This window comes from Artemia franciscana, chromosome 19 (genome assembly GCF_032884065.1).
Source record: "Artemia franciscana chromosome 19, ASM3288406v1, whole genome shotgun sequence".
Taxonomy (NCBI): domain Eukaryota; kingdom Metazoa; phylum Arthropoda; class Branchiopoda; order Anostraca; family Artemiidae; genus Artemia; species Artemia franciscana.
In genome coordinates this window covers 18,161,711-18,180,461 of record NC_088881.1, presented here as the reverse complement: position 1 = coordinate 18,180,461, position 18,751 = coordinate 18,161,711, and the positions used below count along the sequence as shown (strand labels likewise).

The window sequence follows — 18,751 nt, the reverse complement described above, 5'->3', positions numbered from 1 at the left end:
GTAGTCCAAATTTAAAAAAAAGCTTTAGCAATAAAGTGAATTTCTTTCAGAAAAATATGGAACCTCAGCACTCGCGGACTGCAGGAACCATTTGAGAAAACAAAACACTCAAAAAATAAATAAAATATAATATCGTATGGCAGAAAATCCTATTATCTTAGAGTAGATTTCGGAACAGTTAATAGAATTTAACTAGAAAAAACAGTTTCCTCAGTCAGGAATTATCAAATTACCCCTCTTTTTTTTCTTTTTTTAATGTCCGCTTGTTACACGCAGAATTCACTCGACAGAGAACAGGACTTACCTTTTTGTGAATCATTCCAGCGACAAATTGAACAGAATGAACATCATGCTTTGTGTCTTCGGACAGTTGTACAGATAAGATATTGAAATTAGCTTCAGCCAACTTATTCAATGTGCTGAGAACAAAGCAATTTAAGCTTTTCTTCCCTTTGAATTGCTATAAAAAAAGATTTATAGCACAATAAACTTACTGGACAAGGTAATGGGTACTTTATTGGACAAAGTACTAAACACAAAAGAGAAAATTATGAACTTGGGAGATTCCCAATTTAAATAGTTCTATACACAGCTTATCAAAGTTAGCTTCAGCCGCTTTGATTAATGTACTTCAAACAGTGGCATATGATTCTCTTTTCTCTGAAATCCTTGTTAAAACAGAAATAAGAAATTACAGGCTAAAGTGCTGTACCACATCCTGAAAATTAAGAATATTACGAATTGAAAAGATGGTCAATTTGAAAACCGAAATTCACTTGCTTTAAAGATTCTCTAATAATATTGCCTTTAAATTGCCTCCAAATGTCCATGGAAGAAGAGAGTAAATGTGTCCTGTATTTAACAGATTCTATTCGTCTTCAGTTTCAACTCAGAAGCTCAAACAATTTATATCGTAAAAAAAGTGCTTTCTTTAGTTATGTTCGCTTTCTCCAAACAAGCATTTTGCACTGAGAAGAGGTACTGTGTAGCGTTGTGCAGTTGAACAAAATCGGGGTCATTGTATTAACGTTGACTAAGCAAAGAGCAGAGGACGTCCCATTTATTAAGCCTCCCATATCTCTTCATATAGAAAAGATGATTGCAGAAAGCAGAGAAGGGCTTATTCGATCAGAAATCAAAAGTTCTAGCGCCCTTTTAATGATTAGAGGCTAACTACAACCCATCTATTGCCTTTTTTAATCCCCAGACAGCCTTACAGCCCCCTCTGCTTCGATTTAAAATTTTTAGATATCTATTTCATTAATGGTGATCAAAAGATTAATACAAAGTGCCTTCAGGGGGAGGGGGAAATCCATGCAGCCCCAAGGGAAAGGATCCTAAATCATACAATTTGTCCGTTCTTCGCAGGGTTTATGAGGTCGGCAGCCGTTATTATACCTTTGCTAGGCTTGGGCATGATTTGAAAAACAATCATAAATTATAGGCAGCACAATAGCCTTGTAAGTAAAGAGCGATGTGGGCATAAGGTATTATTTTTTTTTCTTTTAGACAAGGGTACTTCGTATCGTAGCTTCAAAAAGGGCTCATTTGATTGGAAATTGGAAGGGCTTGTGCCATTTTTAATAGTCGAAAGTGATTGGAGGACAACTAACACCCCTTCCACGCAAACCATTTCCCCAAACACATCAAATCAAAATTTTGAGATAGCCATTTTGCTCAACGTAGTTGAAAGGTCCGAAAACTATGTCTTTGAGGACGACCCCACCCAAAAGCCCTCGGGGTTAGGCTTGTAAGTTATACCCTGAGAGCATGTAAGGTTTATATAGAAAAGATGATAGTGCAAACCTCGGAAGGGGTTCATTGGATTGCTAATCAGATGATTTAGTGCGCTTTTTGAAATATAGGGTGATGGGATTGTGGATACCCCCCCCCCCTCCGCATTCGTATTTTTCCAAAATACATCTGATAGAAATTTTGAGATGGCTATTTGTTGTGTTGGAAACTTCAAAAAAGGCTCATTCGATTGGAAATTGATAGGGTTAGTGCCTTTTTTAATAGTCGAAAGCGATTAGAGGGCACTTGTTAGGAAATAATGTCTTAGAGGATGATCCCCTCCACCCAAAACCCTCAGGACAAGGGTTTGAGTTATGCCCGGGGGGAATATAAGGTATATATAGAAAGGGTGATTGTATAAAGTTTGGAGAGGGCTCATCGGGTGGGTAATCAGAAGTGCTAGTGTCCTTCTTAAGATTCAGAATGATCAGAGGGATGATACTCCCCCTCCCCCCGACACCTAGTATTTTCCTGAAATGCATCTGATAGAATTTTTGAGATGATCATTTGTTGTCGTAAAACTTCTAAAAAGGCTCATTTGATTTAAAATTACAAGGGCGATTTTTAATAGTTGAAAGTGTGTCCTGTGGTGGCGCAGTGGATTTGACCTTAGCTTGGTAATACGGGACCCAGAGATCGAATCACGCTACAGGAATGCACTGCAGGGCCGACGCAGGGACCTTAGTAGTCAAGAAGCGTCGTTAATTCTTAAATAATACTAATAAATAGTTGAAAGTGATCGGAGGGCAACAAACCCCTCTCCCATTCCCACCATTTTCCCAAACATATCCAATTAGAATTTTTAAATAGTCATTTGTTCAACATAAATGAAAGGTCTGAAAATTATGTCGTTGAGTATGCCCCCCCCCTCGAGCCTTAGGGCAAGGGTTCCCGAAATGCATCTGATCTAAATTTTGCGCTTGCTATTTGTTGTCATAGGAACTTCGAAAAAGGCTCATTCGATTGGAAATCGAAAGGGCTAGTTTTAATACTCGAAAATGATTGGAGGGCAACTAACCGCCTCCCACGCCCACCATTTCCTTAAACACATCCAATAAAAATTTTGAGATAGCCATTTCGTTCAACGTAAATGAAAGATCTGAAAATTATGTCTTTGAGGATAATCCCCCCCCCCTCAGAGCCCTCTGGGTAAGAGTTCCCGAAATGCATCTGATAGAAATTTTGAGATGGCCATTTGTTGTCGTAGAAACTTCGAAGAACACTCACTCGATTGGAAACTGAGAAGGCTATTTTTAATAGCCGAAAATGATTGGAGATTGAACAAACCCCCCTCCCAAGCCCACCATTCCCCCAAAAACATCCAATCAAAATTTTGAGATAGCCATTTTGTTCAACATAATTGGAAGCTCCGGAATTATGTCTTTGAGGATGACGACCCCCGCAGGCCCTTCAGGGTGAGGGTTGTAAGTTATTCCCTGGGGGCAAATTAGGTATATATAGAAAGGGTGGTCATATAAATTTCGGAGGGGCCTCATTGTATTGGTAATAAAATTTTCTAGTGCCCTGCTTAAGATTCAGAGTGTTCGGAGGGTGGATAACCCCCACACCTCGTATTTTCCCGAAACGCGCCTGGTAGAAATTTTGAGATGGTCATTTGTTGTCGTAGATACTTTAAAAAGAGATCATTCGATAAGAGATTGATAGGGTTAGCGCCCTTTTTAATAGCCGAAGGTGATTAGAGGGCAACTAACCACTTCTCCCACGCCCAACATTTCCCCAAACATATCTAATCAAAATTTTGAGATAGCCATTATGTTCAGTATAATTGAAAATTCCGGAAATTATGTCTTTAAGGATGACAAGCCCCCAACAGCCCTCAGGGCATAGTAGCTTATGCCCTGAGGACAAAAAGGTATATATAGAAAGGGTGATCGCAGAAACTTTGGCGGAGGCTCGTTGGATTGGTAATCTGAAGTTCTAGGGCCCTTTTTAACATTCAGAGTGGTCGGAGGGTGAATAATCCCCATCTCTCCAAACCTCGTATTTCCTCGTAATGTATCTGATATTAATGTATCTGAAATTTTGAGATGGACATTTGCTGTCATAGGAACTTCGAAAAAGACTCATTCGATTGGAAATTGAAAAAGCTAGTGCCCTTTTTATTAGTCAAAAGTGACTGAAGGACAACAATCCCCCCCCCCCACGGCCATCAATTCCCAAAACACATCTAATCAAAATTTTGAAATAGCCATTTTGCTCAGTGTAGTTGAAAGGTCTGGAAATTATGTCTTTGACAACCCCCCTACCTTCTCAAGACCGGAACATAGTTTGCACTTTACTAAAAAAAATGGCTGTGGATTGTCAGTTTAGTATAAATACACTGATATATGTATTCCTTAAAATTTTAATAATTCTTAATTTATTAAAGGTAAAAGCTAAAATATTTAAATTGTACAATAAATAACCGATTCAAACTCAAAACAAGCAAAATTAACATGAGCAGGGCTGACAACCCCCATGTCTTCTCAAGAGCAGAAGACAATTTTCACTTTACTGAAATAAAAATATATTTAAAATGTTTTCACTTTGTTTTTACTTGTTAAAACGTTTTACTGGATATATCAAGGGGGAATCCTTCAACATGAGTAGGGCTGATAACCCCTATCCGTCTCAAGACCAGAACACAATTTGCGCCTTACTGAAAACAAAATACTATTGAAATGTTTTCACCTTTCTTACTTTAATAAATGAAAAAAATATAAAAACCTTAACGAAGAAGTGTCAGTATATGTCAATTTAACTGACAATCCACGGTCATCTTTTCGTTTATTTTTTTCAGTAAAGCGCAAACTGTGTTCTGGTCTTGAGAAGGCATACGGGTTATCAGCCCTACTCCTGTTAATTTTGCTCGCCTTGAGTTTAACTCGGCTATTTATTGTAATTTCTGTTCATTTTGAGTTTAATTTGTGCATTGATTAGTGATCTGTGGTAGTTTTACGCTTGGATGATTATTTGAATTTATTTTGCCTTTTTAATAATTTTTTTTAAATGAATTAAATATAAAAAAGACAAGTTTTTCAACTGAAAACAAAGAGCATTATTAAAACTTAAAACTAGCAAAAATTATTTCATATATAAGAGGGGGGCTGGTCCCTTCTAAACATCCCAGTCTTTACTCTCAAGTATGATTTTTTTTTTCATTTCTTTGAGAATGAGTGCTCAAATACAAGATCCATTGAACTGGAATGAAAGGCACTTAAGCACTATAAAACCTTTTAAAGCATAATAAAACTTTAGTGTAAAGAACAGGTGGTTGAGGTGGGGGAAACCCCGATTACATAATTATATATGAAATAATTTTCGTGTTAAGTTTCAATGGCTCTTTTAGTTGATTTTTTATTTTCTTTACAACAAAGAGCAGATATTCTTTTATGATGCCTTCCAACTTTCTATTTTTAAGTTTGGCTCCGAAAAGAGTTGTCTGTTCTTTGGCCACTATTGTGACCAATATGAATTATTTTTATTGAGAAGGGGAGTGTCTTACCCAATCAAAGAGCCAGCAAAACAATAGAAGTTTTGTCTTGTTAAAACCATGCTCTATCATACTTACTGCGTTGGCGATCTCGGACATAATTTGCTCAGAAGTACTTTTCTCAGATATAATATCCACAGCTCCCTCCGGGTATCCATATGTAATACTACAGCCAGGAATGGCAATATTTTTATCCTAAAAAAAAATAAACAAGCTATTTTGTCATTTAAGCATCTTTTAAGCTATTAATGATGGAATAAAAATACAAATTTTCTGCAAGTTTCATAGGGAAGCAGAGCTAGATCAAATAATAAATATGTAAATAAATGAATAAATACCATAATAGAAATAATTGTTTCTCGACTGGCTGCAATTGAAAGAAACCGTAGACTACAAGCTGCAGTGTATTTAAATCAACTACCGAAAACGCTGCGAAAGAAGTAATAAAGATTGAACTAAAAAAACAAAAACAAAAAAAAACAGACCCTTGATCGCCGATTTCTTCAATGCACGTTCCAAAAAAATATGATGGGTAGATTTACCAAATAAATTCGTACTGTTGAAAATCAGCCTCATGAAGTTTAAATATTGAAAATAATTCTGTTTCACCCGCAAATGAAAAGCCATACGAGGTCAAAAAAGTGAGTTCGGACAAAAAAAAAATCAACGAAAAATAACAGAGAAAGACAGAAAGTCGGAAACAAAAGAAAAAGGCAGAACGGCAGAAAAGCACCACAAAATAAACGACCAAGGAGAAACACAGAAGACATCCTGCTTTTTTCTTTGAACTGTACTTTTATATAAGGAGAACAAAAATCCAAGATTTTCTCTATTTGCTTGCTTAGGTATTTGAAAATTAAGAGCCTCTTTAAATAAAATTGAGCATGGAGTTGGTCAAATTCACTTGCATATTTATAAAAAAAATTCCCACTGGCGAAAATATTTGTAACCACTTTGGGTTATTCAAGAACATTCTATCAAACTCATTTCAGAACATGTAGCGTCCAGAGATGATTTCCAAAAAAAAATTTCCTCAAAATAACTCTGAAGTTGGCCAAATTAACCAGACTTCAGAGTAGCTTATATAGTTACAACCTTTAGCACTAGTTCAATTTTCTATCTTCTATATGAAACAGTTCAAAGAAAATATTCTGAGGTAATACGTACGAAGATCTCATTTAGTACTTTAAGACTGCAAAGGAGACCGGCAAAGAAATACTAATTCTTTAGCGTTTATTTCAGAAAAGGATGATATGTAGCATGGCGAAGAGACTTCAAAAGATGAAGATACCGTTGTTGTATTTTTACTGTTATAACAGCAGACTACAACTTACTTTTAGTAAAATAGGCTAGAAACTTTACTAATAAACACAAAAAGAACTTGTTATACAACGTATTAAGAGCGCAACTAATAAAAACTGGGATATGCAATCGCGTTAACCAAGAGTTGATGAAAGGATGGCGTATGTACTTGAGCCTCGCTAAACTTTTCACTTTACCTATACGGACAATAGAGCTCTTTCACCTTAATTAAAAACTATTAATAATTTTCAACTGTTGACTTGCATGAGAAAAAAGTGGAATTTTCTATTACTGATACATATTCTGGAGTGGCACATTTTGGAAATGCAATTTCTTCTTATATATTGCCGAAACATGTAGTGCTTATTAAATTATGTCAAAGGCTTTTGTTTGTACTATAAGAAACTTATTCTTATTATACCCAATTTATACCCGTATATACCCAATTATGTCCTTATACCCAATTTAGTACTTATATAGTACTATAAGTACTATAAGTCCACTAGCGTTACAGGCTCTCTAAAGAATCCATTGTTTGAAACGTTTTGGCCCTAGATTCTGCTTAAGATTTTTATACAGCATAAGCAGTATGTTAAAATTCCCGTTTTTCTGACGGCTAATTCTTTCACGGACGAAGCTTTTACGAGATCTTTGTACTGGCTGCTTGCATTTGATAGGAGTTCTTGCTTCTAGAATTTTGTGTTATGCTTATTCCCACAAATCTACGCTAAAATTGGAGAGGTCGTCTATACTATCAGTCGAATATCTAAAATTTACTAAAATGCTAAAATTGGCTCCTTTCAAGAACAAGAACAGCATATTTTCCATTTCATCTATGGTATTTATGCCTATGAAGTCTTGAAGATGTTTTAAGATTCATACTGAAATGACCAGCGTCTGTAATTCCTGTATAGTCTTAAATATGGTTAACAAAATTACCTTCTATTTTCTTGGATTTCCTCATTTCAAATTATGTGTCGAGCGTAGTCTCTTGATTTGTTTATTTATTTGCTACTTTTATTTTAAAAGCCTATAGTTTTATTCTAGAATCTAAGTAATAAGTTAAAGTTCTGTCCCCTCTGAAACATAGAATTCAGAAGAGGGCAGGTTTAACCACCCAGACGGGACTTCAAAATATGAAGATAACGTTTGTATGATACTACCGTTATAACTATAGACAAAAACTACGTTTTTGTAACAAAAGGCCAGGAACTTCACCAAAGGTTTTCGTACAAACGAGGTAAAAATTATTGAAGCATTTATTGTTGTTGGTAGCGATAAATAGACTGTCATGTCCTCTATGTGCTGATCTAGGGGCAGCATAGGAGTTTGGGAATGTATTTTGTATTATTTATTCGGATAAAAGTTCCTTTTATACTCATAATAAATTTGTAATTCCCACTGAAAGCAAAAGAGACGAAACATTTGCATATACAATGGGAATATTCAATAATATTTACATAAGCAAGTAAATAACCAGTGGCAAGTGACAAATAAAGTTAGGCAAACAATTGTATATCTTTACAAAAAGTACTACTTAAGCGATAATATTAAAATTTGCTCAAGCTTCAGGTCAACGAAATGAAATAAAATTCAATATGAAAGTCAGATTAACAAAAAAACAGTATGACTCCCTACTAGTTTCCAAATAAGAAAAGAAGTCCCGACATAAGATATGAAAAATAAAAACAAAACCTGGTAGCTATTTCTAAAATTAACAATTAGGAAGTTTCTCCTATGCAACTTTAAATTTTTTAATTCAAAATTCTCTTAATTTTTTCACAACAGTCTAAGATTTTATCAAAAAAATTCATAGATTCGGGCAATGCTAACAAAATGGTTAGGATTTGAAAGCGATAGTTTCCTAAAGTTTAAAACAATAGGCACTTATCCAGGACTGGCGCGTGAACCAAATCAATGGCACTAGTCACAACCACCAACAAGTACTACTGTGCAAAAGTACTAACTTCATAACAAAATTTGCTCTTGTTGTACTTCGGAAAACACGCGCACATGAGTCTGTAGATCTCATGACTCTTTGGTTTGACACAAAGTCAGAGGGTTTATTTTTATTTCACCTGTGTTTGAGATAGGTTTCTCTTCTTCGCCTTTTCGGTGTTTTGCAAAACGTTCAATTAACATTAAAGTGTTGCTCGAGAATGGCCAGCCAATGTCATTTCTAAATTGTGCCAATAACAAATAACGCAAGCCTAAAGATGCGTCCGTTTTGCGTACTATAAGATTTACAGTTTTCCAACTCTTCAAAATAGTGCTTGGCAAGATGAATATAGCTATATCTAAAATTTAAAACAAAACAGTTTTTGTTTGTTTTTTATTCAGAGGACCAAGACAATTGTATAGCTAATAGGATATTACAACATCGGTTTCAGCATTGACTCTAGGTAAAGAATAAAGGTATCAATTCAGTTCATACTACATAAATGATCTTTCAATAATTCAAGTAACTGTAAATGCAATCAAAGCAAAAGATTTAGGAGCAATGAAACAAGCTCAAGTGATTTAGCCCTGAGGAAGGACGGTGAGTTCCAGAAACTGCAGAACTGACAGTTTTCCTTCACCCAGATCTTTCTTGAATAGTGATAGCCGCCTTAACTCTCTTTTAAGGACCTCACAACCCGTCTCACTGAAATAGTCCTTGGATATGTGGAAAAAAGGAATTATAGAAGAAATAGAACTAGACAATGTAGCTTCAGGTGATAACCAGTTAAGCCGATACAATGGATCCGCACTGTTCACTCTTAGCTTTATTTCAGAGCACAGCGATACTCCTTCGTCGCAGCTAGTTGCCTCTCCTGAAGTTTTCGACTTCTCAACTTATCAATGATGAAGAGTAAACAATTGAGCTCCAAAGTAAAGGTTTCTTTCCTTTATCTTGAAGTTTCCCGATGTGAGAAATCTGAACATACAGGATTATACCAGTAAAAACTAGTCTCTTATGTAATTCCTCGCCAATTCTACACAAGTGTCCTTCACACCTCATAAAAAGTTTGAGAACTTTTACTACTTTGTAATGTTAGCACATTTGTGTAATATCTGTGCAAGATTAGCTTTTAGCTTTAGACATGTAATCAGCAAGATTAGACTTGCAAGACCTCACCAAATGTTTATATGTGATGTTATACCACATACGATTTTATTATACACTGAGCACACTTAGTGCTCACTAAGTACTAACTTAACCCAAGAACGAGCTAGTGCACAGGTCTTGGCTGGACTGGGGGTTGCATAGTAGTCGTCACTCACACTACAAGAGTCTTATTAAACTCATCTGTGAAAATATTTACCTGTCTAGTCATATGACAATTAGAAACAATTACAAATTCATTTCATGTCTGAGATCGTGAGATCTACTGTGCGATTCTAAGGATGCAAAATGATGTAAATCGAATAAAATATTATCTGAAAAATTTTTGCAAAGTGCCATATAATGAGGAAACTGTATTACTTTCACGAGTAATTAAAAAGGCACCCTGTACTTATCACGTTTGGAGCCAATCAAACTTGTTTTAGCCCGAAGGGCACTTTGTATGACATCTTAGCTTACACATAAAATGAAAATAGATAGCGTGTATTACTATCAATATTAGTATTCTATAAAACTTTAGGATCTAAACACTAATTTCTAATGAATTTCAGGAAGATTCGTAAAGGAAAAGAGATCAGTCATGGAGGCCACTAGGGGAGATCAACATCAAACGCGTATTTTTGGTATAATTCTAGATGGCAGTACAATACATACGTAACCTAAAGATAGTGTATGATAATGAAAACTTTCTGCCAGAAAAAATTATATGGTAAGTTCATTTTTTCCAGTCCAAAAAGTCGCGAAAGACATGCTAAGGCAAGCTATAATAGGCTCATAAAGGAACTTCTTCTCAATAATTACAATAAAAAGAAGAAAAAACATAACAATACTGAAATTTGACTACATAAGGCACAAATAATAATGATGTGTCCTTAAGTTCTCTACGCCACATATTATGTGGCAGGAGCCATAAGTCGAGCAAGTTAAATTCATTTCCAGGGTAAGGTAATGACTCAAGAATGATAAATGAAAGTAGAGAAAAAATGAAAATAAATAAAGAGAAAATGACGAAAATGTGAAAGAAAATGATGAAATGAAAGTAAATAGAATGATAGATTGAAAATAAATAGAAAAAAAGAAACAAAAACTGGCTCTCTAGTTTTTCCATTTCTTATGAAGTGATGGCAACAAAATAATTTAACAAATATCCAACCAACTCTAAATCTGACCTTCATTTAAATATATATTAATTGGAAGGAAATCTAACTGAATGAATGAATGGACTTATTGACTCAACTCAATATAACACGACAACGAAATGGTATTAAACTCCAACGGAGAGCAGAGGTCATAATTGTTGGGAGTATAAAATGTTAAGATTGAGCACATAGACATAATAAATAGTAAATTAATAAATGAAAAACGGACCAAAAGACTAGAAAATGAAAAGCTCGAACGAAAAAGATAAAAAAGAGAGAAAAAAAGTAATTGTTTTGCAAGCAGTGCACATGAAACAACCCCAACATAGACAAATAAACGCAAACAATATAAAAGACTACATAAAGTGCTTTTGCTCCATCGTCAAAGCTAATTAAACAATATCTACTTTTTCATATTTTACTGGCTACGTCGCAATGACTCGGTCAGGGTTTTATCAATCAATCTTTATTTATCTATGATTAACGGCATCTGATTTCTAATTGAAAAATTAAATCTTTCAGAATTGACGGGAGGAAGCCAACATACTCAAGAATACCTAAGAACCAAAGAAGGAGGTAGAATCAACAGAAACCTCCAGTGGAAATGGCTATCTCTCGTTTGTATATTAAAATGCCATATTGCAATATTTACATCTCTCATACGTTTAAAGTCAAATATTCAAAAATAAAAAAGACTTTTTTGTCTCCGATCGATATTCAAGTTTTAGTGGATGATATAAGAAACGTAGTAGTTTTGAATACTAATAAAGTAGTTTTCTTTCTCCCTTGGAAGAATAAAAATCAATACCATAGAGGAGCATCAGCCAACTTCGAAGCCACGAGGACCCCGAAGGATGGAGTCCAAGTATTTTCTGCCGAAGAAGAAGAATAGACCTTTAATTATTCTTACTGCTTTATTTTGAAGCACATGAAGTGGTTTTATATGCGTCGAAAAATTATTTAGATAAATAATTGTAAAATATTTAAGGAAAATGCAATCAAAGAGGGATAAGGCCTTTACAAGACTGAAATTTTGCTTTTAAAAGATGCACAGAGCCAATATTTTGAGTGAGTTTCGATAGACTAGAATATAACTATTATGCCTCTAAACGTGCTCTGATTAAAACCATCCTATGTCCAATACCGCTACTTTTCAGGAGAGCTTTTGATGATTTTAAGATTGTTTTTTTAGTATTTCAAAAAGAGGTTATAGGGGAGACATCGAACTGTAGAGTATCTCAAATTAGATCAAAATCTAATGCTTGAAACTATTTCAAGTCCAAATACGAACTTGGAATAGTTTCAGGGTGTGATAAAAGCGACTTTGAAACATAGGATAAGAAGGAAAAAGTTGATTTGAAAGACATATAGCGGCATGTTGCCAATTTTGACTGAAAATTTTGGATTCAGCACACAATTTCATACAAGATAGACCACTAATTCAATTTTTTTCCATTTTTGGAAATAGGATAGTTTCAATCGGGGAACATTTGGAGGTAGGATAGTTTCATTTCAGTGTAGCGGTATTTAACGTAAAGGGTCAATATGAAGTTGAAATGATAGAAGATGGTCGATAAAACTCCTAAACAACGATAAGAATCTACTCTGCGAATCTTATGTTAAAAAAATTGGAATGTCTTTTTTTGAACGACCATGTATCATAAATCGGTTTTCCTGAAAATTGAAACTAGACTGTTGCAGACAAACCACTTGTAGTCAATTAAAGGTGTTGTGTTTAAAACCAAATTTTTAATTAACATAGACCATAGACACAGCTACGTAATCTGCAAATAGAATCACAATGCCATTTTTCTCCTGTATCGATCTCGGAAGATCATTAATAAACATCAAGAATAAAAGAGGATCTTTGTATAAAGACCTATGGGGCACCAATATCATAAAGATCATCCACACTTGACAAATGACCACCAACATCAACCACAATCTGATGATCAGAAAGTTATGATTTTATTACATCTAGTGCCCTCCTTCGTATACTGGCATTTTATTAAAAAGAATATCATGGTTTAGAATGACAACTGCTTATTCAATTAAAGATAAACTCGTACTAACCGCATTGGAACTTATGTTCTGTCTGAAACCCACGAAGAACCGTCAAGTAAAGATCAGCCTAACTATTCATTTCTTGAACCCTTACGAAGTCGAGGAACAAAACAGAACCCCCCATTGAGTCAAAACAAATACATAGTTATATCTGAAGATCCATTTGATCGAAATTTTGTTTCCTGACCTACAATATCTCTGGGCATCCTTTGTTTATTTATAACATATCCATTTATAAAATTTATAAACAAGGCTATGTCCAACAACATTCTTTCTTGTGGAGGAAAAAGGGAGCAGATAATGTCTAGCTAATAGATAAGCGTCGTAAGTCGGGATGGACTGACAGTTTTTGTACTTGGAAACAAGACTACAATATTTAAAACTTACCAGGAAAGTAACAGGAAATTACTGGGATTTGTATAGAATATTTTTTCAAGTAACTGAAAGGAAGAGGTCAAAAGCTGGTAAGCTTTCAGAAATTAATTGTTGTTTCTATTAGATTAACATAGCATAATTACATTTTATCGAATTTTCTAGCCCCCTTCCCCCTCCTTGTAAAAAAAGGACTTACGACAAATGAGTATATTCTATCCCACTGTAATGGGTTGAAAACAGCAAAGGAAGCATTTTCTTTCTTTTTGAGGGCTTGAAGACACCATTCAGAAATTTCTGTACACACAGTAAGGGATTTTTCAAACAGAATTTCTGCATCGTCAATCGCTCGCCTAATACAGGAGCCAGGAAGAACATCATGAAACTGGTTAAGAAGCACATCCTTCCAGGCTTGTTCTAAGCGATTAGAGAAACTAGAAATAAAGAACTAAGAATATTTGCTCAAATTTCGTTTTCAAAACGAAATTTTGAATTAAGCATCCTTCAAAGTGTAGGAGGCAAATTTGAAGAAACTCATCCTTTGATGAGAGGATACGTATTTTTGATTCCATTTCTTTTCAGTCCATTTCATAATACAGATGCTACATACAGACAAATGACACGTTAAAGAGCGTCCAAGAAACTAAAGCTTGTGGGGATCTATTCGCACACGAGAGAAAATGATAGAGAGAAAAGGAGAGAGAGAAAGAGAGAGAGAGAGAGAGAGAGAGAGAGAGAGAGAGAGAGAGAGAGAGAACAAAAGCCAAGAGCTCATATGACACTTGTCACAAGGTCGGAAGAGCCAAAAGCTTCTTCCCACTAAGCTTCATTACGATCTCTCTACTCTAAACGTTTTCCAAAATTTCTGACTTCCCCCTCCAACTCCCCTCAGTATCACCAGATCCGGTCGGGATTTAAAATAAGAGCTCTGAGACACAAGATCCTTCTAAACATCAAATTTCATTAAGATCCGATAACCCGTTCGTAAGTCAAAAATACCTTATTTTTTTCTAATTTTCCCGAATTAACCGTACTTCCACTCCAGATGGTCAAATCGGGGAAACGACTATTTCTAGTTTAATCTGGTCGGGTTCCTGATACGCCTGCCAACTTTCAGCGATCGCTATATTGACCACGTATAAGTGGTCCAAGATTCGAACCTGAAACCTCTCGTACCCTAAGCGAGAATCACACCCCAAGACCACAAGCCATATTTAAGAAGAGCAATCAATTGTTTTATAGACAAATAAAATTCTTCTCGACTATCTTGTTCGCTCCCCCCCCCAGATGGTCGAATCGAGGAAGACACTATTTCTAATTTAGTCTAGTCTGGTCCCTGATACGCCTGCCAACAACTTTCATAGTCCTAGCTTATCTGGGAGTGACCAAACTAGTAAATCTCCCAACTCCTCCAAAGAGGGTGGATCCAGTCCGGTTATGTCAATAACGTATCTAGAACATGTGCTTCTTCTTCCCACCAAGTTTCATCCCGATATCTACACTCTAAACGTTTTTCAAAATTTCCGGTTCCCCCCTCCAAACCTCCCCCGAATGTCACCGGTTCCGCTCGGGATTTAAAAAAAAGAGCTCTGAAACACGAGGTCCTTCTCGTGTCTCACCCGTTCGTAAGATAAAAATACATCATTTTTTCTAATTTTTCCGAATTACCCCCCCCCCACCTCCAACTCCCCCAAAGAGAGCCAATCCAGTCTGGTTATGTCAATCATGTATCTTGGACTTGTGCTTATTCTTCCTACCCAGTATCATCACGATCTCTCCACTCTGAGCGTTTTCCAAGATTTTCGGTTTCCTCCTCCAACTCCTCCCAATATCAACGGATCCGGTTAAGATTTAAACTAAGAGCTCTGTGACACGAGGTCCTTCTAAATATTAAATTTCATCAAGATCTAATCACCCCTTCATAAGTTAAAAAAATATCTCCTTTTTTCTAATTTTTCCGAATTACCCCCCCCCCCCCCAACTCTCCCAAAGAGAGCAGATCCGTTAAGGTTATGTCAATCACGTATCTGGGACTTGTGCTTAATTTTGCCACGAAGTTTCATCCCGATCCTCCACTCTAAGCGTTTTCCAAGATTTCAGGTTTCCCCCTCCAACTCCCTCCAATGTCACCGGATCCGGTGGGGATTTAAAATAAAAGCTCTGAGACACGTAATCCTTCTAAGTATCAAATTTCAATTTCTAAGTATCAATCAATTTCCAATTAAGAATGAACAGAAATTATTAGCAATGACCAAATGAAACACAAGAAAGAAAAGAAATTAAAGCGAATAATCACATCAAAAAATGAACATAAAATACCACAAACGGGACAAGGACTACCATCTCCTAAACCTTTTAAAGGGCAGAGCGTCACTTGCACTTTATTAAAAACGATTTTTATGTTGAGTAGTGTATTTTTACTTGTCATAGTATCAACAACAACCAAAATAATACGAAAAACCTAGTGAATGTTTGAAAATAAGAGTGCTGCGACCCTCCCAACTCTCAATCCACTAAACGGCTTCATTATCATTTGCGTTTTCGGTTATGATCAGAGCCTATTTTACGAACAGGCTAAAAATCTAGATTAGGACCTGATTTATCGAATACATTTAGCTTGTTGTCTGTCGGAACCGTCCACACGCGCAGTCGCGTAGTGGGCTAAAATTGCTTTACCAGTAGGCATCTCAATGTAATATTTTTATAGTACAAGGAGAAATATTTCTTTCTTTTTTTTTCAAATTTGTGATAAGTACGTAAGAAAATAATCGATCAATCAATCAATCAATATTTATTAATTCAGATCAAAAATATACAAAAACAATATTATGCCCCAACAGAAAGCAGAGCTCGTAAGGCTGAGGCAGTACAAATGCATAGAAGAAAAAAAACACAACGTCTCGTCATACTAATAATTCCAAAAAGAGAAAAAAACTAAGACAAAAAAAAAACATACAAGGTAGGAGATCATAGAGGAGACCACCCCAGCGTAAGAACACCACAGCAAAATATATACTAAAATCTATCATAGCAAAATATATACTAAAATCTATCATTAATCAATCCCGACATCCAGGCAAAGAATTATTTTTGAAATATGTTTTTTTCAAAGAAAATCGACTTTTGAAACTTCGGGACATTTCTACTAAGTTAAGTTTATTTGCAATATGAGGAATCTGGTATCTGATTGAGAATCTAGCTCTTTCTGATTTGATTGGCGGAAGGCGATACTTCTTGGAGCGGATGCAGTGGGCAGGAGAAGTGGGAGTCCCAATTATACCCAAATCATGGAAATAATTTGCTGAGGATTGGATATCATAATACCACATTGCTGTATGCAAGTCCTTCAGTTGTTTGACATTAAGTATATTGAGAAAAATATATAAAATTTGAGTTTCTGACAGATTTTTAAGTCTCACAGGGCGATGAACAAAAGCACCCAGAATTCTAATTGCCTTATTTTGAATTATCTGAAGAGGTTGCAGATGGACCATAAATGTGTTGAGATAAACTATGGGGCAATAATTAAGATATGATTCAATTAGAGAATGGTATAAAATTTTAAGGATGGAGAAAGGAAACACCTGTTTCAATCTATGAGGACAACCCAAATGATATGCAAGTTTAAATCTCAAATAATCAGAATGCTTACGGAAAGATAAAGGCTCATCGAGAATAATCCCAAGGTAACGAAATGAATGTACTCTTTTTACTTTGATTTACAATTAACTCATCTATGGTAATTTTATTTATCGCCCGCTGTCATGATCATGAATTCAATTTTAGTCAAATCATGAATTCAGTTTTAGAAAAGTTCGGAGCTAGGCAGTTACACGCAAACTATTTATTAAAAGATTTCATTAATGTCACCATTTTCTCAACCAACAAAGATGGGGTTTTAGCTTTTACTGTCGCAGCCGTATCGTCTGCAAAAATTACTGCTAAGCTATTGTCTTGGGGTAAACATCTTGGGAGGTCATTTATATAGATCAAAAATAGTAAAGGCCCCAATACTGATCCCTGGGGTACTCCAACATCATCAATAACGGAATGGCTTGATAAATGTCCATTTATTTCTACCTGATTTTTTCCATCAGTGCAGGTAAAATTTTATTAGATCTAGGCCTTTACCTCTAATACCAGTTTTATTAATTTTTTCCATCAAGATTTCATGGTTTAGCGTATCAAATGCCTTTTTTATATCATTGAAGAGAGCAGACACATGATTATCATCATTTAGTAAATCATGAATCTCTAAAATTAGCGCAGCAATAGCTTGTTCAATCGAATGACCCGACCTGAATCCAAACTGATTTTTAGTAAATAAATTCCTTTTATTAAAATAGGATACAATTCTTTTTTGAATAATTTTTCTAGAACCTTAGATATTGGAGAAATTGGAATTGGAATAACTCGTGCAGATTTCCATACATCTGGAAAGATCCCTGATGATATAGATGCGTTTAAAATATGAAGCAATGGGACATGGATTACACAAGCAAGTTCTTTCAGAATATTTGTGGAGAGCCCATCTAGACATAGGGAATTACCACGTTTTAAATTCGTAATTACTTTCTCGAATTCACCGAAAGTAACAAGGGCCAGGAACATACTAGAATTTTCGGATGACGGTAATCTTTATATGAACCAAATAAAGATTCAGGGGATTCTAGATCAGCAGTAGCACTAAAATGGGAAAAGTAATTACAAAAATAATCTGCAACAACATCCTTCCCCTTCAATTCAACACCATTTTCATTTATGATCACTTCAGGGTGTGATCTCTTAGGTATTATTTCCAATTTTTTCCTTGATTAATTTCCATGTAGTCCGAGGTGAATCCGATTTTTTAAATGAATTTTCATAATAAATTTGTTCACTTGTTCTAAGAATTTTAACCAGCAAATTTTTATAATTTTTGAATCGCTGTACATTATGAGCCGAGGGGTATTTCAGTTTTATCTTATAGAGTCGATTTGCTTCCTTGACAGATTTTAAAAGCGATAAACTTATCCAAGGTTTTTTGGGTGAGTTTCTTGTCCGGTATGTAGCTCTAAATGGGCAATGAAGCCATCAAATACATCCAAGGATGTATTTGAATCATTCTCGTTAGTAACTTCACTCCAATCTATATTGCTAAGACTAGATTTCAGTTCATTCATATTTACTTTTGAAAAATTTCTCCTTTTCATAGGGTTTTCTTTATTGGCTATCTTTTGCGCTCCGAAGTCTGACAGTAAAATACAATGGTCAGACGTATCTTCCATAACCATGAATGTAGCCTCACATGAATAAGGTGCAAAAATGTTATCAATCAGTAAAAAGATGAATTTGTAAGTCGTGTCGGAATAAAACATACTGGGCTCATACCATGTGAAAGGTTACATTCTAAAAACTGAAGGACATGTCTGTCAATCCTTTGCAGGCTTGATGGGAGGCATTCCATTAAATCAATATTGAAGTCCCCAAGGATAAAAATGG

At 35.3% G+C, this 18,751-nt stretch overlaps 1 protein-coding gene across 2 annotated transcripts in view; it reads right to left on the bottom strand.

The window, feature by feature from the left end:
• The window catches only part of LOC136039366 (alpha-mannosidase 2C1-like), a 158,329-nt gene that overhangs the window by 41,398 nt on the left and 98,180 nt on the right, over positions 1-18,751 (bottom strand). For both annotated transcript variants that reach the window (XM_065723034.1, XM_065723035.1), the window contains exons 13-15: positions 13,470-13,704; positions 5,366-5,482; positions 305-460 (exon numbers count right to left, since the gene is read on the bottom strand). In XM_065723034.1, the coding sequence (XP_065579106.1) occupies positions 305-460; positions 5,366-5,482; positions 13,470-13,704 (508 nt within the window). The remainder of the gene's footprint in view (positions 1-304; positions 461-5,365; positions 5,483-13,469; positions 13,705-18,751) is intronic.